This window comes from Salmo trutta, chromosome 29 (genome assembly GCF_901001165.1).
Source record: "Salmo trutta chromosome 29, fSalTru1.1, whole genome shotgun sequence".
In the NCBI taxonomy this organism is placed as follows: Eukaryota; Metazoa; Chordata; class Actinopteri; order Salmoniformes; family Salmonidae; genus Salmo; species Salmo trutta.
Window position 1 is genome coordinate 25982563 of NC_042985.1, and position 24033 is coordinate 26006595.

The following is a 24033-nucleotide window of genomic DNA, read 5'->3' on the forward strand; positions in this document are numbered from 1 at the left end:
CTGATGAACTTCACAGCGTGGTGAAAGTGCACAGTGATGAATTTGATGCTCCTTTCCAATAAATATCAAGGGTCTTATTCTGGTGACATGATGATCGATGCTTGACAAACAAATATTCCAGCTCTTATTCATCTCATCATGTGGACTAGCCTACCCGCATTGTAGACTATCTGCGGGACCAGAGTAGGCACATTTACTATTTATCGCACCAGTTTGTGACAAAACGATCGCTAGAGTAGAAAATGCCCTGGAAACACATTGAACTAGGGATGCGCGATATAGTCGGTGAACATATCGGAATCGGACGATATTAGCTAACAATGCCAACATCGGTCTAGGCCGATGTCTAGTTTAACGCCAATGTTAAAAAAATGTTAAAGCAATCGTGCATACCTATATAATGTTGGTACATGGCGTAATAACGGCACGTAAAATTCTGTGCTACACGTGCAACACAGCATTCCTAACCAAGCCCACACAATGTCTGCTGTGTGGATCGAGCACTCAATTGAAAGAGTAAGAACATTTCAGCGAGACAACTCAAAGCCGAAATCCATTAAAGCCAAAATAATGGAATTCACTGCCCTTAACAATCAACCGTTCTCCGTCGTGGGTGAAGTTGGCTTTCGTCGACTGGTTGAGCACCGGTACACACTACCAAGTGCGCTATTTTTCAGATGTTGCCCTACCGGACTTAGACAGTAATAACGTCACAACATACATACTATGGAACACCGTTTGGGTCTTTGCGTTTATAAAAAGATAGATGTACAAAAAAAGTCTGCAAACAAGCAAACATTGGCCACGAACAGCGTTGTTAATAAAGCATCATTTGTTCGACCGCAACTTCTGGGGTAGCTAGCGTTAGCTTGGTACCTAGCTAGCACTAATACAACCAGCCTGAAAACAATGACCATTTTAATTGTTCTTAGCAATGACTTAGGAATCCTTGTGAGTAAGTATTAGCTAGGTTGTCACTTGTTGTTTGCCAATTGAAACAGAGCTTTAGTTCATGAAAACAAATAGATTTCTTAACCCGGTTGTCCAAAGCTAACATTATAAGCAGCCAGCTAGCTTCATCTGTCTAGTGAGGCTCTACCGGACGGGGTAATGTGTTGTGAAGCTAGCCACAATAAGGATTAGACACAAGTGGAATTTGCCTTCAAAATAAAAGTATGTAATTGACAGTGATGCAAATGAATGCAAATATAATTATGCCATACTTTTATTTTGAAGGCTAACCGCAAAGTCCACTGTTGTGGCTAATCCTTATTGTGGCTAGCTTCACATAGATGGGTCCGACCACCAATAATCAAATAAGAACTGTCTTATAGATTTGGGTTATTTTAGATTAGCTAGCTAACTATGTTGTGTTATTTGACATGTCAAATAGTATTATTTTGACGTGTATCTTTTTTGACACGCAAAGACCCAAACGGCGTTCCATAGAAATCCTGGTTGAAAATGAAACATCATAACAGCACAGCAAGTAAGTGAAAGAAATAGGTTTTGATTATGTTTGACTGGTAATGGGGACATGCGTAAATCCCAACAAAATAACTTTTTGGTCAGTGTGTGCGTGTGTAAACTTTATTTAACTAGGCAAGTCAGTTAAAAACAAAATTATTTTTACAATGAAGGCCTACCCCAGCCAAACCCGGGCGACGCTGGGCCAATTATGCGCCGAACTATGGGACTCCCAATCACAGCCGGATGTGATAGAGCCTGGATTGAACGAGAGACTGTAGTGACGCCTCTTGCACTGGGATGCAGTGCCTTAGACCACTGCGTCCATGTGTGTGTGTTAACTATTTAACTATACTAGAATGCTTAAAAGGACGCCAAAATTTGAAATATAGGTTATAGGTATCTGTTTTTTTGGCAAGGAAAATATCGGATATCGGTATAGGGCAAAAATGTCATATCGGTGCATCACTACATGGAACTTCAGATTTTTATTTGGTACAAGTATGTTTAGTGGAAACAGACCACTGGTGGGAAAATGTGCACATTTCTTCATCCAGACTTTTGAATATTTGCATGAAATATTCCAAATTGGATGGAAACCTAGCTAGTGCACAGCAAATGAGTGGGGCTTTTATGACATCACTGTAATAGGATCTTGGCAGACATGTTAATGTCTGAAAAACAGGAGAAAAGGAGGTTCAACTAAGAAGCAGTGTGGCTTGGCAGGGTCGTGTTTTGGAGGACGCATGGCTCTCGACCGTCGCTTCTCCCGAGTCCGTAGGGGAGTTGCAGCGATGGGACAAGACTAACAACCAATTGGATATCATGAAAATTGGAGGGAACAGGGGGTAAAAAAAAATGTATTAATTATTTTAATAATAAAAAAACACTTGGAGAGATTAAAGGTGACAAAGAGTATGGCCTTTACAGCAGAGGACAAGAAGTTCACCGTCTAGATTTCTGATTCTGAAATTGTACAAATAAATGAATATATCAGTGGGGTAAATGCACAGTTATTCTGACTTAATCTAAATTCCAACTTTGAATGTCAACCTTTATTATTGACAAGAAAAAGCTTGCTGGATTTTTGGTCTGGACAAACCTTTCAATTGCATTACAAATCACATCTGAGAAAAAGGCTACAACATTGTCGTCCTTGGAACAACACAGTGCTGCTTCTCTAAAAGGACACAGATCTCAAGATTTCCATTTGATAGAGATGAGAAGTGCTCCAGTGGAGTCTGATTTGAATTACAGTCTGTTCAGCAGAGGAGAAGAGAGATGACAGCATCTGGGAATGATGAGGTGGGAGTGGAAATGAGCCCGCTCGGATCAGAGAGCTTCACACAAACACACCACGTCACATGACCGGACAGACACACCTTGGCCTTGTTTTCCCTTGTGTTACATGTGAGCTCTGCTGCAAGCATGGGGAGGGGGAGGATCCTAAGGATGTGAGGCTGGAACGTGACTAACACATTCTCCAAACGTATACGCACACACACACACACACACACACACACACACACACACACACACACACACACACACACACACACACACACACACACACACACACACACAAAGAGAGGAGTGGAGAATGATATCCATTAACAACGTTCAAAAGCACAACTCCAGCCCGCCAACGCTACCAAACCCACAACAACACACTGGCTCACACCCACACACCAGAGATCAACGCAAAAGCAAATAATCAAATTGGATGTGGGAAGCGTTTCCCTGGTAACTATCGTATTTGTGTCTGTGTGCACAAGGACTTTGTCGTTCCAGAAATAATTGCTGGACTTACCAAAGATTTCTCCAGTGTAAATGTGGGAGGGGTCGTAGGGCGCCTCCACTCCTGATACCTCTACCTTGAGGTCTGGAGAGAACAGGCTGGTGTCCCTCTTCATCCGCAGATTGAAATGCCTGCAAGAGAGGAACATGAAAATGCATTACTACACTACCCAGACCCCGTTTAGTACCTCCAACATTCCTGCTCATGGTTCAGAAAAAAGATCTATGCAGCCAGAATGACAGGAGAAAGATTAGGGCAAGTAACAACACCAAACCCAGTGTCTCCCAACACTGACAGACTACTAGGCTGTAAGCCATTTCATTTCACATAGGCTCACAGCAAATGAAAATAAAGGTTAAATAAATAGACATATAGGGCCTTCGTCAACTTCTCTCAGTGGAGACAATAGAAAGTGGTTGTTATTTGAGAAACATCTTAAATGGATGGGCAAATTCTTTAGGTAGTTCAGCAACACAAGTCTATTGTTCAGGAAGAATATTTCCTATAAAGTCCTGATGACTCAGATGCCTGGGCTGGGACCTTCAGAGAATCACACCAGTCTCTTATCAAAACACAGGTCAAGTAAATCATTACTCCATATTTGTAACCTCTATTTAACTAGGCAAGCCAGTTAAGAACAAATTCTTATTTACAATGGACGGCCTACACCGGCCAAACCTGGCTGGGCTAATTGTGTGCCGCCCTATGGGCCTACCAATCACGGCCGGTTGTGATATAGCCATAGTTTGTGCAAATTCCTCTCTTTACTGCCCACAGGGTTTGATTAGAGTAGAAAGGTAGCCAAAGTCCTGCACAGACTGTAGGATTTTAGCCGTTTTATGCCACCCTTTTGCTTTCCCAGACAAAATATCCATGTCGTGGGCAAATTCTTAGGTTGTAAATTATTGTCGGACGTCTTGGCTTGTTCAGTGTGACAGGGTCTAGGTCTGCCGATTAAGTACCACTACGTGCGGTCATAGCAGGCCCCCAGTGTCCAGTCTGGAGACTGAAGTCACGAGCTCTGCTGCTTTTGGTTCCAAAAGCCCTGGTCTACAATAGAAAGCCTTTGTCAATTACGATCTCCAGAACCGCCTAATGTTTTTTTTTTAGAGGGGGGGGGGCGTTTTGGGCTATAAAATGTGTTTATTATGATTACGTTCGATCCCATTAAATTACTTTAAAGTTCGATACAAATCGAGATATTTAATTTTATAGTAATCCATTCTGACAAAACTTGTCGTCACACAGGACCCCATGCTGACACCAATCACGGGCTGGCAGGCTACGAGGAGGCTCGCGCCATCATGCCATAGACATTAAGGTTGACGCAAGCAGGATGAAAATGACTACCGACCATGATTCTATGCCAGTTACCGCCACTTTAAACATGATCCTTAGCGATGTTTTGGTGCCATTCAGCCCCATGTTGCATTTCAAATACTTCCCGCTTCATGCGCCATCAGGAGTTTTCCATAGGAATGTGTGGATGACGTCAGCACTATCTACTGGTTTTCATGTGTATGGGTCGTTGGCTCCGACAAAGTTCTCACAGTGGCAGAAATTGAGCCTTTATCGTATAGTGTGGCTGGTGTTACGGTCAGCCACACAATAACACGACTGTTTTGAATAGTCAGATTAATACACGTTTGATTGAAACGTTTACATGCTTTGCAAGAAAAACTATTTCCCTAATGTCTTGTTTACATGACATAGGAATATATCCATCAGGCTACTTGATGGGATTTTGATAAATGCACAAAATCCCCAATCAAAATAAACATTCTCTCACAGCGACCACGTTATTTTGGGGAAGTTTCGGACATATAAAGTTTGTATGCGAAAACTATTTCTATACTTCAATTTTTACTAAACTCACTTCACTGACGCATAAGCATAGAGTGAGGCTTGTGCTGCTGGTGCTTGCACATGCGCAGACCAAAAACACCGCTGCAGGCTGACACAGCCTCTAAGCCAATCGCAGAATGTGACGACAGAACTGAAGCAAATCATAAAATCTGGCCAGGTTGATTTCACTTTTTTTTTTACATCGTACATACAGTGTGGGAAGGCCTTAAGTGATAGACATTATTGCTCTGTTTCAACAACCATTATTCAGGATGTTGTTAAAAGGAATTCCTGCTTGCGAGTAATGATTAAATAATTCTACCCTGAATTTAGGGATATGGTCTATATAGCCTGTAGAATGAGTAACTAGAGGGTTAAGCAGAAGTCTCATGAGATTGACTAGGATAGGAGAGGAATGGGGGTCTGTGTGTTTAAGTAAACATCAAGAACTGTTAAACTGTGGTTGACCTGACCTAGCTTGAAACCTCTAGGTTTCCCTAATCTCAGAGATATGAAACTGTCGGCTGGGTAAGAATTTACGGTGTTGAGAGTTCTGAGGAAGAACGATTAACTCTCCTTAGTAATAGTGTGTAATGTGTGTGCGTAAATGAGGAGCCTGGTATATAATGGATGTTTTGTGTATGAACTGCAGAACGTTCTCTGAATAAACTGTACAGACCTTTTGCAGAATGCTGAGTCCTTGCCTAATTATTATTAACCCAGTGTCTTACAAACCTTGGGGATTAGTCAAGGCTTATTGATTGGTAATTATTAGCATTGGGATTCGAAAATTCACGTGACAGTCATGAATCATAATATTAATATCCTGGCTCTTAATCCATGTGAATAGGATATGAAATGGAACAGACATGTAGGTTACATCTGTGTGAGTCCATAAAGATGAGCCGATTGACTGTGTCAACAAATGAAGTGAATGCATACAGGATTGTACTTGAGCTCCCCAGTGTCGCAGAGGCCTAAGGCACAGCATCTCAGTGCTAGAGGCGTCACTACAGACACCCTGGTTCGAATCCAGGCTGTATCACAACTAGGGTTGCACATTTTGGGGAATATTCAGAGGTGGAAACTTATCGTGGGAATTAACAGGAATATATGGGAATTAACAGAAATACATGCAAATTAATATGAATACCATTTAAATGTAGATGTTTGTTGCAGTGGATATATTTACCATATCATATGAAGACAGAAACAAACATTTTACCTTATAAGTAGACATAATTGCAAATGATTAAATCCTTCCAATAGAAATAAAAACGATTTAGTTACGAATTTAACTTTAATTAAATGAGTTGACTCTTCACATGGGATGATTTCACTGAACAACAAAATAAAGGCCATATTGAACAATCTCCAATGATCCATCACATCTCCCAAAACACATCCAGGAGGATCCTCTTCATTGGGCTGTCCATATCGGCAGTCTGTGATATGGCCATTTCTTGGAGACTCCTTCCCCTCCAGGAGACAGTCAAACATGATGACAACACCACCCCAACGGGTGTTGCTGGGCAGCTTCAATGTGGTGCTATTATTCTTCTCACTTTGCTGCTATAACTTGATGACCCTTCACATACCTAACCATTTCCTTGGCTCTCCTGTAGAGTGTATCCATTGTTTTCAGTACCCTGATGTCCTTCAGGAGCATATTCAATGCATGAGCAGCACAGCCAATGGGTGTGATGTGAGGGTAGGACACCTCCACTTTAGACCAAGCAGCCTTCATGTTCGCAGCATTGTCTGTCACCAGTGAAAATATCTTCTGTGGTACAAGGTCATAGATGACTGCCTTCAGCTCATCTGCAATGTAGAGACCGGTGTGTCTGTTATCCCTTGTGTCTGTGCTTTGTAGAATACTGGTTTAGGGGTGGAGATGATGTAGTTAATTATTCCTTGCCCACGAATATTCGACCACCCATCAGAGATGATTGCAATACAGTCTGCTTTCTCTATGATTTGCTTGACCTTCACTTGAACTCTGTTGAGCGCTGCATCCAGCAAATGAGTAGATAAAGCATGTCTGGTTGGAGGGGTGTATGCTGGGCGAAGAACATTCAGAAATCTCTTCCAATACACATTGCCTGTGAGCAGAGGTGAACCAGTTGCATACACAGCTCGAGCAAGACATTCATCAGCATTTCTCTGACTACATTCCTCCATTGAGTCAACAAAAAAACCCACTTCTGATTCCAGGAGGACCATGAGCTGTTACTATCGATAAGGTGTCTGATTCATCATTTTCACCTCAAATAGAAGTAGAGGGACTTTTGTCAGAGGTTGCGTGTTGTGAGCGCTGAGGGAACTTTATGCACTTGGCCAGATTATTCTGCATCTTTGTTGCATTCTTCACATATGATTTGGCACAGTATTTGCAAATGTACACAGCTTTTCCTTCTACATTAGCTGCAGTGAAATGTCTGCACATCTATAGTGCCCGTGGCATTTTCCTGTAAAGATTTAAAATTAAAACACATACAATTCCATGTACAGATAAATAGTTAAGCAGTTAGATTAAACTACTCCTTTGTAAGATAAATGAAAATGAAACATATGGAAACAGGAGAATTAACACTCCTCAGTTAGCAGGCTCAAGCAAGCTAAAACCCACATGGTAGCAAAAACTAACTAGCAGAAATTGTTAACAAGTTAGAAATGATTAAAACACACTTTGCTGTAGGCTACTATTTACTAGTTAACAAAAAATGTATGTCTCATAAAATATATTCAACCCACCCAGTATTGTAATCAAAACTTACCAGAAAGCATGTAGTTCTTGGCTGACAGTGTAGTAGAGTGGGCTCAATAGCATCTCATTAGTGTGCAAGATCTTGAGAATCAGCTGTACATGTGATGGAAGAATGCATTGTGCATGCAGAGGGTTGCAATTCCATTGAATTGAGGATAATTTAACGAAAATATGCCACAAGACCTAGAATTGCCATGTGTATCCCACAAAAAAAGGTTCACTGTTATAAGAACTTTTTTGATGAATTTAAGCAAAATTTCCCAAAATTCCAGGGCTTAACAACCCATGGAAAATCTCTGGAAATTTACCGGAAAGTTTCCGACCCTTTGCAATCCTAATCACAACCGGCCGTGATTGGTAGTCCCATAGGGCGGCACACAATTGACCCAGCGTCGTCCGGGTTTGGCCAGTGTAGGCCGTCATTGTAAATAAGAATTTGTTCTTAACGGACTTGCCTAGCTAAATAAAAAGGTTACACATTATATTTCCCAATAATGACATGGGGAAATACATTTGGGAAAATCTCACATATTTGACAACATACATCTTCAGTGAATAAAAGTAACCAATTGAGACTGCAACGATTGGACAGTGAAAATGTATCTTGTCATATTTCGCTCTTCGGATTTGTAAACACTGAGAACAAGACAAATAAAAAATAAAAACTACTGACCATTTCCCCTCAGTACATCCTGAACTAAGAAGGAACAGCGGGCCATCTCAGGTTAATCACAGCTATAGCACTTCACAACAACAGCCCTCCTAATTTGCTTTGTTGACAACAGAGGGAGGCCCAGGCCCTCTCACTGGGTAACAAATGGCAGCTGTAATTGACGTGGGCATCCCTGTCCAGAGCAGCTCTCTGATTAAGACTCCCCTCCAGGGAGATGGGGTGTTAGTGGACACATGGTTGGTTACACAACTAACCCAGTCAGGAGAGGATTCACACACAACGCTGGCAACAATAGGAGTGAAAGGGAAGAAAGATTGCACATGTATATAAAACTGAAATAGCATATCTTGTGACGACTGTCCAGGCCTGTCAAAGAAAATGTATAGACTAATCTGTTGACATTCACAGTCAGTGAGTCACACAATATTGCCAACAATCAAATTCAGGAATGTTTGTTTTTGTCATACAAACACACTCTTGACTCATAACCACTTCCCCTAAACCACACCCTAAGACAGTCTTAGTTACTGACAGTCTTAGTTAATTAGTAGGGCTGTACCCACCACAAAAAAAAATCTTTGTCGACCGAGAGTCTGTTCTTCCAACCAAATTTTTCAAAAAAGTTAAAACGTGTATTTTTCAATTTATAGACACATCCCATGTATTTTAAATCAAATCAACTATATGCAGTGAGCTTGTCTCGCTCTTTAAGCCCATTGTTTGATGAAATAATGAAAAGACACAAATAGAGAGAGTCCGACCGCAATTGATTTGATTGTGCCAGGCTCAGACTTGCTGTAAAAAATAAAAAAATGAACACAGCGCAGCAAGTGACTGTGTGACTAGCACCGGTTGTCGCCCTCTCCTCGCTGCTGCAGCGAACACCACAGAACATTGTATATCGTGCTGCTGAAGCTGCAACGTAATTACATCCATTTCTGACTGTAAAGTTATGGAAATCCCTCATTTGTTTAGGAAAAACATTCCCCATTCTCTCAACCCTTGCTCTCTTTACGTGACACATGTATTCATCACATGCACATGACCAAAAGGGCCTGACCTGTAGCATGTCATAAACAAGTCAATAAATTGGTTATAACAAACTCCGAACACATGCAACAGCAAAATGGATGCAGAAGACGTGAATAAATTTGACTAGTTGTGGAAAATACTGGAAATAAAGAAACAGAAGGAGCACGCATTGGGTGCATATTATTTGTGCCAAACAGGTGCTGTTAGATGACTATAGCTTTCTGACCATTTGGAACAATGTAAACAGTAAATAAATGATAAGTGTAACAGACAGTATGTTAACATTATGAATTTTTTTTGTAAAGCCTTTATTACACTCTTATGACAATGGCATTGTGAATGCAATTGCTGAAATGGAACAGTTTATTTATGGTTCGCTTTGTTTTATTTTAAAATTAAAACGCTTGATTGTATTTCAAATCATGAATGACTCGCATACTGTGTGATGGAATGAATGAGTGATTGATTGATACAGTCACCTATATAAAAGTATTGAAATATAGGCCTAAGTAAGTTGCGGTATAAAGATTAAAAAAGGGTGTGCTTTTAGGCCTACAGCTTGATGGTGGTTATACAAGTCTGCTATACTAAGCCTACTAATGATAAGGGCATTACTTATTATAATAATAATTAAGAAGAAGGAGATCAAGAAAAAGGAGGGTTATTATTATAAATATAATTTCTGACTATTTGGAACAGTGTTAACACTGAATTAACTATAAGTAATACCAGAGGATGTTCTAACAAGAATAAAAAGAGTAAAGCCTTTATTACAGCACAGCAAAGATTCAAAACAGTCGAATTTGTGAAAAAAAATGTGACCGAAATATTGTGGTTGGTGCTCACGGAGGCTAGGTGCTCACGGAATCAGTAGGCTATTAAACACTCAAACAGGCACAGAAGCAGGATCTATCATATTTCTGTAGATATACAGTACCAGTCGAAATTTTGGACACACCTACTCATTCAAGGGTTCTTTATTTTTGCTATTTTCGACATTGTAGAATAGTGAAGACATCAAAACTATATAACAAATATGGAATCCTGTAGTAAGCAAAACATTATTAGATTCTTCAAAGTAGCCACCCTTTGCCTTGATGACCGCTTTGCACACTTGGCATTCTCTCAACCAGCTTCACCTGGAATGCTTTCCCAACAGTCTTGAAGGAGTTCCCACTTATGCTGAGCACTTGTTGGCTGCTTTTCCTTCACTATTTCGGTCCAACTCATCCCAAACCATCTCAATTGGTTTGAGGTCAGGTGATTATGGAAGCCAGGTCATCTGAAGCAGCACTCAATCACTCTCCTTCTTGGTCAAATAGCCCTTACACAGCCCAAAGGTATGTTGGGTCATTTCCCTGTTGAAAAACAAATGATAGTTCCAATAAGCGCAAACCAGATGGGATGGAGTATCGCTGCAGAATGCTGTGGTAGCCATGCTGGTTAGTGTACCTTGAACTCTAAATAAATCACAGACAGTGTCACCAGCAAAGCACCCCCACACCATCACACCTCCATGCTTCACGGTGGGAACCACACATGCAGAGATCATCCGTTCACCTACTCTACGTCTCACAAAAGACACGACGGTTGGAACCAAAAAGCTCAAATTTGGACTCAGACAAAAAGGACAGATTTCCACCGGTCTAATGTCCATTGCTTGAGCAAGGAAGTCTCTTCTTCTTATTGGTGTCATTTAGTAGTGGTTTCTTTGCAGCAATGGTTTGGTCCCAAATAATCCATCGTTATATCCAAACAGCGGCGTTTTGTTCATGCGTTCTAGACACTATCCGAAATGGTAAATCAGGGTTACGAGCATGGCGCAATTCGTGACAAAACATTTCTAAATATTCCATTACCGTACTTCGAAGCATGTCAACCGCTGTTTAAAATCTATTTTTATGCAATTTATCTCGTAAAAAAGCGATAATATTCCGACCGGGAATCTGCGTTTCGGTAAATAGAGGGAAAAACAGAAAGACGGGGGCGGCCAGTGCACGAGCCTAAGCCCTTTGTCTACTGATCGGCCACTTGACAAAGGCGATAATGTGCTTCAGCCTGGGGCTGCAATGACGACATTCTGTTTTTTCCCGGGCTCTGAGAGCCTATGGGAGCCGTGGGAAGTGTCACGTTACCGCAGAGATCCTTTGTTTTGGGAAGAGATGTCAAAGAAAGCCAATAAAATGGTCAGACAGGCCACTTCCTGTAAAGGAATCTCTCAGGTTTTTGCCTGCCATATGAGTTCTGTTATACTCACAGACACCATTCAAACAGTTTTAGAAACTTTAGGGTGTTTTCTATTCATATCTATTAAGTATATGCATATTCTAGTTACTGGGTAGGAGTGGTAACCAGATTAAATCGGGTACGTTTTTTATCCGGCGGTGTAAATACTGCCCCCTAGCCCTAACAGGTTAACCAATTAGGGGTCTCTTCTGTATACCACCCCTACCTTGTCACAACACAACTGATTGGCTCAAACGCATTAAGAAGGAAAGAAATTCCACAAATTAACTTTTGAAATGCATTCCAGGTGACTACCTCATGAAGCTGGTTGAGAGAATGCCAAGAGTCTGCAAAGTGGTGATCAAGGCAAAGGGTGACTAATTTGAAGAATCTCAACTATATTTTGATTTGTTTAACCTCTTGTCATTCGCCTAGGATAGGGGGCGCTACAGCGATTTTTGAAAAAAATTCGTGCCCATTTTAAACGGCCTCCTACTCAAACTCAGAAGCTAGGATATGCATATAATTAATACTTGTGGATAGAAAACACCCTAAAGTTTCTAAAACTGTTTGAATGGTGTCTGTGAGTATAACAGAACTCATATGGCAGTCAAAACCCCGAGACCGATCGTAACAGGAAGTGGAAGTTTTGAAACACAATGCAATCGTCCCCCTTGAATCTTATTGGAGCTCTGGTTGAAAAAGGCCCTAAAGATTTATGTTATACAACGTTTGACATGTTTGAACGAACCTATATTTTTTAAAAAATGCATTTTTTCGAAAGTGGAGTCCCGCGCACGACGGAACTTTTGGTGCAGCCAACAAGAGCTAACAAGAACAAGCTATTGGAACATAAAGGATTAACTTTTTTGAACGAAAATACATTTGTTGTGGACCTGGGATTCCAAGAAGTGCTTTCGATGAAGATAATCAAAGGTAAGGGATTATTGACAATAGTATACAAAACTAGATTTGATATGCGATTGTTCCAAGATGGCGCTGACCTGTAACGGTAGCCTATTTTCTGAGTATCGCATCCCCTTTTATCGCAAAGTGTGATTACCCAGTAAAGTTATTTTTAAATCTGGCATTACAGGTGCTTTCAAGAGATATTCATCTATAAATCTTAGAATGATATTACATTTTAAAAATGTTTTCGAATAGCAATTTAGTAAATTGTAGCGCTGTTTCACCGGATGCATTTGAGGGAAAATAGTTAGTCAACGTTATGCACCGATGTAAAATGCTGTTTTTATATATAAATATGAACTTTATCGAACAAAAGCATGCATGTATTGTGTAACATGATGTCCTAGGGGTGTCATCTGATGAAGATTGTCAAAGGTTAGTGCTGCATTTAGCTGTTTTTTGGTTATTTGTGATGCATATGGTTGGTCGGAAAATGGCTATGTGGCTACTTTTACAATATACTCCTCTAACATAATCTAATGTTTTGCTTTTGCTGTAAAGCCTTTTTGAAATCGGACAACGTGGTTCGATTCAGGAGAGGTGCATCTATAAAACGATATAACATAGTCCTATATTTGAAAAAAATATATATATATTACATTTCGTTATGCTAATTGCGATAGGATTTTTCGCTGGATGTCCGTCCCGAGCCCGACCAGGGGTTAACAGTTTTTTGGTTACTACATATTTCCATATGTGTTTTTTCATAGTTTTGATGTCTTCACTATTATTCTACAATGTAGAAAATGGTATAAATAAAGAAAAACTCTTGAGTGAGTAGGTGTGTCCAAACCTTTGACTGGTAGTGAATATGGATGATTTATAAAGCCAGGCACATAACAGTTATGCGATTGATTATAGACCTAATTAAACTGGGGTTTCCCCCTCTCCTCACTCTTCTTCGACAATCAAGGGCTGTTTTCTCATCTCCTAACTCTGCTGCTGCCTCCGCCGCATTGTTCTCAATACCAATATAAGATTAACTTTGCTATTATGCACATAACAACATGGTATAGGAAAAGGCATCAATTCCACAGCATACTGATGTTTCAGAACCGCGGTCAGCAACCGGTGTCAAACGTGGGAGAACACGCATGTGTTATAAAATAATCTTATTTTTAATTAGTATTGCACCATTGTCCTTAACCATATACAATTTCAGTAGCACGTCTTAGAGTGAAGGACTGTTCCATCCCCACGGCCTCCGCAATGGATTAGTCCACTCAGACAGGCGCAAATCAGACAGGCGTCTTGCCGCGCTTGAACTCATAACATAAATACGTTTTTGCAACTGTTGGACTGAAGAAATCTTGGTCAACCAACAGCCTATCGATCAAACAATCGAGAAGTCGACTAAATGGAGTCAGCCTTACTGCAAGAAGATGCAGCATGCCTTATGATAGTGGTACTTGAGACCACCATAACAACAGCATGTATGGGGGAAGAGAGTTAAACAGATGGAGCAGCCTGAGGTTGCTTTCATTTCCTTTCAGTCCAGCACTTAGAACACTACTTGACTAGACCAATAACTACCATCAACACAGAGTTTAGCCTAACTGACGTTGTGCCAAAAACAGTCTCTCTTAACACACACAGACAGACAATATACAGTCCATAATGATACGGCGATGTTCGACAGGTGAAGCGGTTGGCCCTCTCTGTTTGAGACCCTTCAGAGAGCAAAGCATTATGCTAATGTCTGTTACTGAGTGACTCAGCCAGCCATTAGACAGACAGCCACCTCCACCAGCCCCCACTGGGAGAACACACTCAATTACCACACAACACAACACTTAACCTTGGCACACCAACCGGAGACACACTCCACAGTGCAATCAAACAAGCAGTGGCACAGGGACAGGTGTATTTCATTCCCAACCTTCTCCAATCTATTCAGGAGAGAAAGCACTGGTGGGTTGACCGCAGAACGTTGACTATATGTGACACTTCTGCAACCTGTACCACTGTAGGTACTATATTCTATAGGATGCTTTTCTTCAGCACTGTGCACCACTGGTAAAACTTGCCCTACAGTACAGCCAGGTATTGGTCTCCAGATTCCCTACTCAGCACACACCCTAGCAGACGGACTGCCACCAGAGCATGGCTGCACCAAATTAGCCAGATTTTTGGACATTTGTTTTCTAAAATGTGGAGCAGTATTTTTAGAGTGGTAATGACGGCAAAGAGGACAGCTGTGTGTGTAGTGAGCCTTTACTGCCAGCCTCAGCAACCAGACAGAGCACACAGGCATACTGAATACTGGGAGAGAAGGGGTGGGGGCTGCAGAGAGGTGGGGTGCCAGGAGGGGGTGAGAGATGAGTCAACCCTCTACTTCCAGGAAAGGTTTAACATACTCCCATGGGTTAGGGCTGTTCCCCTCAAAACCGTGCATAGGCCATGGATCTGCATCTATGGCCACAGCATGCTGTAGCAGGTCTGTGCAGGAACTGAGAGTGACAACATGTGAAATAAAGGGCCAGGGAACACAGCTAGGTTATACCTACAGCTATACTGAAGCATTCTGCTGGAAAAAGAGACTCAGTGTTACATTGTGGAGCAGGAAAATGGATCTGCTTCTATTTGACAGGCAGGCATGCTGATAGAGATGTGATGAAGTGCAGTGACTGAATGACTGACATTACCCCATTTCTATATTTAAAGTTGTTTGGTTTCCCGAGGACTACATTATCAGCACAGCAATACACCTTCATGAGCGCAGTCTGGCTCTCAGACTGGGCAGCATCCCCATTGTGTCAGTCAGTCAGTGCCACCGCTCAGTAGAACCACAGGGTATAGACTACCCTCCCTCCATCATCATCATCATCATCATCACACACACTGTACAGCAGGCTCCCAGTCAGTTACTGGAAACAAAACAATATAATTATGATGTACTCAGGACATTTAACTATAATAATGCCACTAAATAAATGCATCTTCATGCCTTCTGTCTCTATGAAATAGAAATTCTTATACAATGTAATTATGCCCGTAGGAGTATTATCATGCACCTTGCCCCCCAGAATAAAAAAAATCTTTAAATAAAAACTGAAAAGCCACAAATTTATTACAAAACTATTTCCAGCAACATGACTTCATAGTCATATGACTGGAGTTAATGCAGCAAATCTCTGCACTAGGAGGGGGGAGTAGGGGGGCCGTGGTGATGGTGAGGGGGGAAGGGAGTGTGTGTTAGGGAATTAAAAGGAGGAGAGAACAAGATGATCCCAGTAACGTCCCTATAATGTCAGGCGAAGTAAATCACCACACTAGAGGAACGCTATAAGGGACTGAACAGATCCACATATTATACAACTCCTTCCTCACCTGAGCAGTATCGCTGGCTGGCGTACGTGTGTGCCAGGCAGGCGAGGGGGATGGTCTACCGTGAGGCAGCCAGGGACAGATGGTCACTCCGCCTCCACTGACACCCAGCAGGTTTGGCACCCAGCAGGTCACACTGCATGTAACTTTCCAGCACAGCAGCCCAGCAGCTTGTGATGAGAGAGTGCGGTGAGCAAGTGTTTGTGTTACCATCTCTCCTGGCTTAACTTCTGGGCGGGCAGGATACACTCTGGTTAAATTCTGCTCTGATCCCCCCCGCTGTCGATAGAGAATGGCTCTAATGGATCCTGTTACCGTGGAAAAACAGTCCCCTCCCCTTCCTGTGCTTTGTGAAGATCCTGGGCATCAAGGTCCTCTGAGTTTATCATCAAAGTCCCACCAACCAGCCTCCCTGTTTCTCCCACCTAACTGGTCTGTGGACGTGTAGATCAGCAGGTCTCTCTGACCTCTAGCAGCCACTTTCTCATTAAACCCTCTTAAGGAGGTTAGCCAAACACAAGGCCTTTCTCTACACAAGCGTATCACCAGCAACCTGACCAACTGCAATATTAATAACATCTCCTTTCATGTTCTCTCTACCTACACCTCCTCTCTGCGTGTCTGTGAGTTACAGTACATCCCCTCCTTTCTCCAGTCTCAGACAGACTTGCTAGAAGTGTGGGTGGAGATGGGTGCCAGTAAATACTATAGTCCTGGTACACCAACAAAAACAACAGCTCCATCTAGGCTGCTTCCTTTGTGAAACTCAGGTGCCGGGGGACGTTGGTGTGAAATGATCCGTCAGACTATTTAAAGTGGTTGCGCTCCATTTCTCTCGGCTTCAGTGAGCCACAGCAATCAGATGCTGCCTGAAACAGGGCTGGAGAGTGTAATGAAATAACTGTTATGAAAGTTACAGACGAGTAGGTCTGGCACAAACGTATAACCGACGGTTATGGATGACTATCGTCATGAAAATAAAATAACAGTCGTAGGGAAAAAAAAGAAGAAAAAAAAGCTGTTTATTTTGGGGGAAAGAACAGCTGACTGAGAAACGGGATTGGTGGGCATACGTGCGGTCTAGTCTGTTTCTGCGGTAACATGGACTCACTGTGGAACGCTTTCGACACCTTATAGTCCATACCCCGAAGAACTGAGTCTGTTCTAAGTGCAAAGGGGGTGCAACTCAATATTAGGTAGGTGTTCCTAATGTTTTGTACACTTAGGCTATTCATGGATTCCATATCAGATCAGATGTTGTAAAGCAGAGGTGAGAGAGAATTCTACAGAGAATTTGAGTTAAAGGCAGTGTTGTGTATTCACACGACTGTGTGGCTAAATGAAACCCATTCTCAACTCCAGAATCATTTCAACCACTCCAATCCTGCTGCAGGTCCCAGTAGAGATTTGTTTATCCCAGTTTCAATGTGGATGTGGGGGACGGAATATTATCTTTAATCGCACAGCAGGCTCTGAGCTAGGGTTCACCGGATGACCGGAACAAACAGAACACAGCAAAATGTCAACAGGACATGTGTAGACCAAAGCCGAGACTCTGATCCCTGCCAATGGCAACACCGGTGTAGGCTGTGACTGTTACTTCAAGCATGCTTCTAGAGAGGTTTCAGCAGTTAGAATAATTCCTGAAGCTCACCATATCGAGCTGAGAAAGTACCAGTCCCTTCAGCTCCGCTTCTCTGAGATGACAGACACATAGGACAAACATGGAGTCTCTGTGTTTAACCGTCGCCTTTGAGAGAAACGCTAACCAAAGACGTTATCATGAAATACTACACATCAGTGGGCAAAAACATGAACCGGGCACAGAGAGGGAATGTGAGTGAGGGAGTGGTGGATATGGAGAGCGAAATTGAGAAAGAGAGACCTTGCTGCAGGGACACCCTTAACCAGTAGAAATGTCATTTTGAACTTGTGAAAGTTGTTTAAAAAGGCAGAGGTGAGTGAAGGAGGGGATGATACAATGCAGAACAGATGAAACCGAGGCAGGGGGACCGTATGGCGGGGTAAACAAACAACAGAAGAGAAGAAGAAGAAGGGGGAAAGAGGAATCAGGCCACAATCTGTGTGGAACAGTGATGGGAACATAAAAACAAATTACCGATGCATTTGTTTCAAGCCTGATGTTGATGATGTTATGAGTTCAAGCGCGGCAAGATGATAAACCTCTATAAAAACTCATTAATAGGAGTCTGCAGGGCGGCTGTGAAGGATCTGACTTTTGACAGGAAATTATCTTCTCTCAATTCAAGATAACATTTATTCCTTTAATATACTCCCTCTAATATACTCCCTCTAATATACTCCCTCTAATATACTCCCAACGTCCCAAACGCACCTCAATGAAACAAACACTCACATGTCTGTGGGCTGATCATATTATTTAGAGCTCAGAGCTCCATAGCCACTCAGCTCACGCTTTAAACATCCTGATTAATTGCAACCCGAACACTGGAGACGGCTTACTGCTTCCCAGGCCATCAGAATGCAGTGTGCTCCCATATCAAATATTGCCATTCTTCCCTCTACTTGTCACTGAATGGAATACATCTCTGTATTATTCATAGAGTTTGTTCTCCAGAGCTCAGGATTACACAATCTGTATATCTCAGTCAGAAGGGAACAGAACGTGCTTAAAGTTTCATTATGAAGAATCTGAGCAGATACGGGCATTTGAATATAGAATAAAAACAAGCGACCCGTCATCTCCTCCATAAAAATGTCTGGCACTAATACCACATCTCAAAATAAATTCTAACACCTCAGCTTTTGTCAGCACTCCAGGAGAATAGAGGTGATGTGACCGGCAGGTCTTTATATAATGGAAATAGTGCTCAAAGTAATGCTAAAATAATGCTGACACCATCTGCCTGTCTTACAGAAAGTGAAAACTAGGTGTATTAGAGAGCTCCAAATAGTCCCTTATGAGTTTATACATTAGTTAAAATACATTCCTACTTCTCCAGAGGAAACAAGTAGACCTAAAAACTGACAATGCTCAGGTAAACAGAAAACTACATTTATGACAATTTCCAGTACCAGACTCCAGAGAGGGTTGATCATAGGGTTGCACCATGTAAACACCTGTGCTTCTCTCAACACGACAGGCTAACAGCCCCATTCTTTCAAAACCCCAACAAAAACCTTTTCGCTCCAACCATGGTACATGTCTCCAGTTGCCCAGTGGAGTCTTATCAGCACATTAACTAAAATGGGACTAAGAAGGAAACAGGCACATGACAGTCAAGTCTGATTATACAGCCCTACTCTATGGGACAGATCTGGGTCACTGCAGTTCATCAACACTGCATCTCTCACATGGTGTCTGATGGCTATCCAAGGCTGTGTTCAGGCTACAGGCTACTGATGATAGATCAAGCTGATAAATCAGATTAGGATCTACTTGGTCTAATATTTCAGGCTGACCGTTATTATAATGTGGCACACATCCGGCCAATAGCAAAATACTAGGCCATTGGCATGAATTAGCCTATTTATTGACTTGCATAATCCTCAAAATCAGATTGATCAGGGAAGCGAGAATGATAAAAAAAATACAAAATGTATACAGTAAATTGAGCCTAAAGGCATGCTTGTATAAACACAGTAGAAGAACAGCAGATCAACCCACTGCTGACTACTAGTCACCTTCAAATGTCAGAGTGGGTGTGCTGTGTCTAATAAAGACTAGTTATAACCTACTACAATAGAGAGGAACATTAAACACTAGAAACAATGAAAAGCGAGATTCATCTAAAAAAAAACATTTCCCTCAAATATTTCTCTCCTTGCTTTGATCCCCAGCCAGCCAACTACCTCAGGTTGAGCATGGCTGATTTAAAACCAAATAAAATATGCAGCGGTACAGGCAGTGTGTCATTTCAAACCACACATTATTCAGAGCAGAGGAAGGTAAAGTACTGCGGTAGAGGGCTGCAGGTCCCGACAGGGATCATTGTGGCACAGGTCTGCATTTTTCATGATGCAAGCGGGAGCGGGCTTCGGGATGAATTATTTTTTTTGTCCCCAGATTATTTGAAAACGGTCGTCTTTCTGCTTTGTATCCGTTAGCCTACCTATTGTATTAAAAGCACCTCTGTGTTGCATTATTCACACACAATCTCAGAATTCGCTGCTTCCAAGTTCAATAGCCTCTCTCTCCTCTCCTAGATTGGCGTCCAAGATCAAGCGCCTACAATATTTAATCTCAATGAAATGGAGTAGTCTGCCTATGAATGGGCAGAGAATCAAGGGGCGGTTATCGTTCAAAGAAAGTTTACTAAAATATGATTAGGCTATAGTTTACCACAGTGTCTGTATATAAATATTGGTAATGGAAATAAGTGGAGGGAGCTCAACCAACGTGAGTTGAAGAGCAATAAAAAAAAACGACTTGAAAAGGAAAGAGCACAACGAGAGAATACCATGGTGAGTGAGCGTTGCACCTTTCCGTTTTCAATAAGTATTGATTACCCATTTATTTCTCTGCCGGCAAATCGTCACGCTCCTATAAAAAGGTAGGCTATATCTTATATGCAAAACGTAGCTCAAGAGAAAGTGCAAGTGTCAGCCATCATCATTCTTGCTGCTTTAAGTTCAGTAGCCATATGTCTGCGATCAGGTGCGTGTGTGATCTCAATTAAATAGAGTAGGCTGTAGCCTATCCATGGGCGGAGAGGCACGGGGCACTTCTCTTTCCAAGGAAATTCACTTCTGAAATCGAATTAAGCTATAGTTTACTACACTGCCTCAAAATAAATATTGATCACCCATATTGGTCTCTTGTCTGAAAATTGTCCGCTCCTAAAAAGGTAGGCTATTAAACCTATTATGTTGCGGGTCAATTTGACCCATTTCCACTTCTGAGTTGTCTAAAATACTAGTTAACCTCTTTTTCTCCATGAAATGAAATGACTTTTCCTTATTTAGGGTCATGAACCTAACTTCAAAATGTGGACTCACTGATGTGTTGTGGAATGTCGTTGTAGATTTTGTATACAAACATGTTGTTGTGGGTCATTTTGACCCAGAGGCTTTCATCCATACAGATATTTGCACAGGTCCAAAATAAAAAAAAAAGTGTCTTTGAGTGGCGCATCGGTCCAAGGCACTGCATCTCAGTGCTAGAGGTGTCACTACAGACCCTGGTTCGATTCCAGGCTGTATCACAACCGGCCGGTATTGGGAGTCCCATAGGGCGGTGCACAATTGGCCCAGCATCGTCCGGGTTAGGCCCTCATTGCAAATAAGAATGTTCCTAACTGACTTGCCTAGTTAAATAAAAAAAGTACAGTATTTTTGTTTTGACTGGTTCTGGTTGCACTTTATAATTATGTTTGGGTGAAAAGGAGATTTCCCAAGCTTCTCCTTCTCAGTGCGAGAGCAGCGGACCTTTGCTCGTTTGTGAGAAAGGAAATACGTTTAACAACTGGTTCTTAAAAATAGAGTTTTTGAAATGAAATGTTATTGTATTTCTTCTTTCTGAAAGGTCTGACAAGACAAAATAAAGTTGGGCTGTTTTTACTTGATTCTTTGTCTTGAGTGTGTTTAAACGGTGCGGGTCAATCTCACCCATACCACAATGGACGTCATTTTTTCCCAGCAAAGCACAAGGGTAAACGTAGCTCAATAGAAAGTGGAAGTGTCTGCTCTCTCTCCAACTCTGCTCTCTTCTAACTAAGTCTAGCCTATTGGCTGATATAACCCAGTAATACTGATAGCCTAACATAAAATGGAGAATGTGAGAATCTCTGGAAATGTTACTTATTTGGTAGGTTATTTTTGTGCATTTTGATATTGCCTATAGGGCGCAAAATTGCTGGGACCATGGCGGGCAAGCGATCTGCGCCAATTAGCCTACACCTAAAATAACATTGCAGGACTGCGGTTGGGTGGGAGTCGGACAGAAAACCAGCGGGAGGGGGTGGGTACAGGTATGAAAAGCTGCGGGTGAGGGCGGGATGAAGAAATCAGTCCCACCCAGACCTCTATACTGGAGGGCCCCACCCTGTGACAAGAGTGGACTCCAAACTCACTTCACTGAACGATTCCCATAGGGATAACAATAACACCTGCCTCTCAAACGTGGTATAAGTAAAGGCTGTATGAGCGTACAGTGTGTTTGTTGCATTCCCTCCTCATGCTCCTGCTCTCCAAGCAAGCTCTCAAATTCTGAAAAGGCGACCTAGCACCACATGAGCTGCATATGACCCAGTCACCTCCCAGAAGACAGTTCTGTTCACTATAGGCTCCTTCCCAACAATCCTAGAGACATTCCATTCGTCAGACATGACTCTCACATGGGCCGCTGCCCTCCAGCCCACACAAAATGAGTCACTGATTGCGTCACTGAAGTGGCTGTCTATATATCTACAGAGAGGAACAAACATTTCTGTGTATCTTTGATTCACTACAACCCATTTGTATTCCACACTGTACTCAAAACAGTTGACAAAGCAAGGTACAGGATCATTTCCTTCCAAATGCAGAAGTGTTTGATTTCATTGGCCATGATGTGTTTACAGACCCCTGTCACCTTCCCATAATCCCCTTGCAATGCAGCCTCACTAATCCTCCATTATTTGTTCATCACAACCCCCTCCTTGAGTCTGACATGAGCACTGACATTTGGGGACACAGCCACTGACGCAACACACACCTTGTTATTCCTGTTACGAACACTGACCAAACTTTCACCCTACTTCCCGCTGTGTGTGCCCGTCTGTCCTACACAATCTCCCTGGCTGGCAGTTCTCCTTTAAAGCTGAAGTGGCGGGCCGTCCACCATGTCACAATGATTGGCGATCAGGCAGGAACACTTGACAGCCCGGTGGGGTCAGCCTCAACATCTAGCCTGAGCCTCTCATCTAATTGTGTGATGATTAGGCTACATGTGGACTGAAATGACTCAAAACTAGCTTCTCATTGTCTGCCTAGTTTCTGCTATGACTGACTCAGTTGAAGCCAACGGAATCCCTTAGCATCCACCATATACATCTTCTCCCACCTGCCCCTTGTTTTCAGTCAGCCCTGTGGTGGGCCTCTCCAACCTGCCCTGTCTGCCACAGCAGACCAGGTGAAATATGTGAGGGGAGCCTGGATAGGAGAGGTAAATCTTCCTGAGCTTCTCAGGGACTTAGCACACTATTAATATCACCCGTAGCCCAGGATTTTATGTGAGAGTTTGTGTAGAGAGAGTCAGGTTGGGCAGAGAGAGAGAGAGAGAGAGAGAGAGAGAGAGAGAGAGAGAGAGAGAGAGAGAGAGACAGGTTGGGAAGGGCTGAGAGAGAGAGAGAGAGAGAGACAGGTTGGGAAGGGCTGAGAGAGAGAGAGAGAGAGAGAGAGAGAGAGAGAGAGAGAGAGAGAGTCAGGTTGGGAAGGCTGAGAGAGAGAGAGAGAGAGAGACAAGGTTTTGGGAAGGGCGAGTAGAGAGAAGAGAGAGAGAGAGTCGGTTGGGAAGGGCTGAAGAAGAGAGAGAGAGAGAGAGAGAGAGACAGGTGGGAGGCTGAGAGAGAGAGAGAGAGAGAGACAGGTTGGGAAGGGCTGAGAGAGAGAGAGAGAGTCAGGTTGGGAAGGGCTGAGAGAGAGAGAGAGAGAGAGAGAGAGAGAGAGAGAGAGAGAGAGAGAGAGAGTCAGGTTGGGAAGGGCTGAGAGAGAGAGAGAGAGAGAGAGAGAGAGAGAGAGAGAGAGAGAGAGTCAGGGTGGGAAGGGCTGAGAGAGAGAGAGAGAGAGAGAGAGAGAGAGTCAGGTTGGGAAGGGCTGAGAGAGAGAGAGAGAGAGAGAGAGAGAGACACAGGTTGGGAAGGGCTGAGAGAGAGAGAGAGAGACAGGTTGGGAAGGGCTGAGAGAGAGAGAGAGAGAGACAGGTTGGGAAGGGCTGAGAGAGAGAGAGAGAGAGGAGGAGAGAGAGAG

General features: G+C 42.5%; 1 protein-coding gene across 1 annotated transcript in view; it reads right to left on the reverse strand.

The window, feature by feature from the left end:
• LOC115167240 (disintegrin and metalloproteinase domain-containing protein 10) overlaps nt 1–24033 on the reverse strand; it is a 97268-nt gene that overhangs the window by 34288 nt on the left and 38947 nt on the right. Inside the window, exon 3 of the mRNA XM_029721447.1 lies at nt 3278–3396. Coding sequence (XP_029577307.1) covers nt 3278–3396 — 119 coding nt within the window. The remainder of the gene's footprint in view (nt 1–3277; nt 3397–24033) is intronic.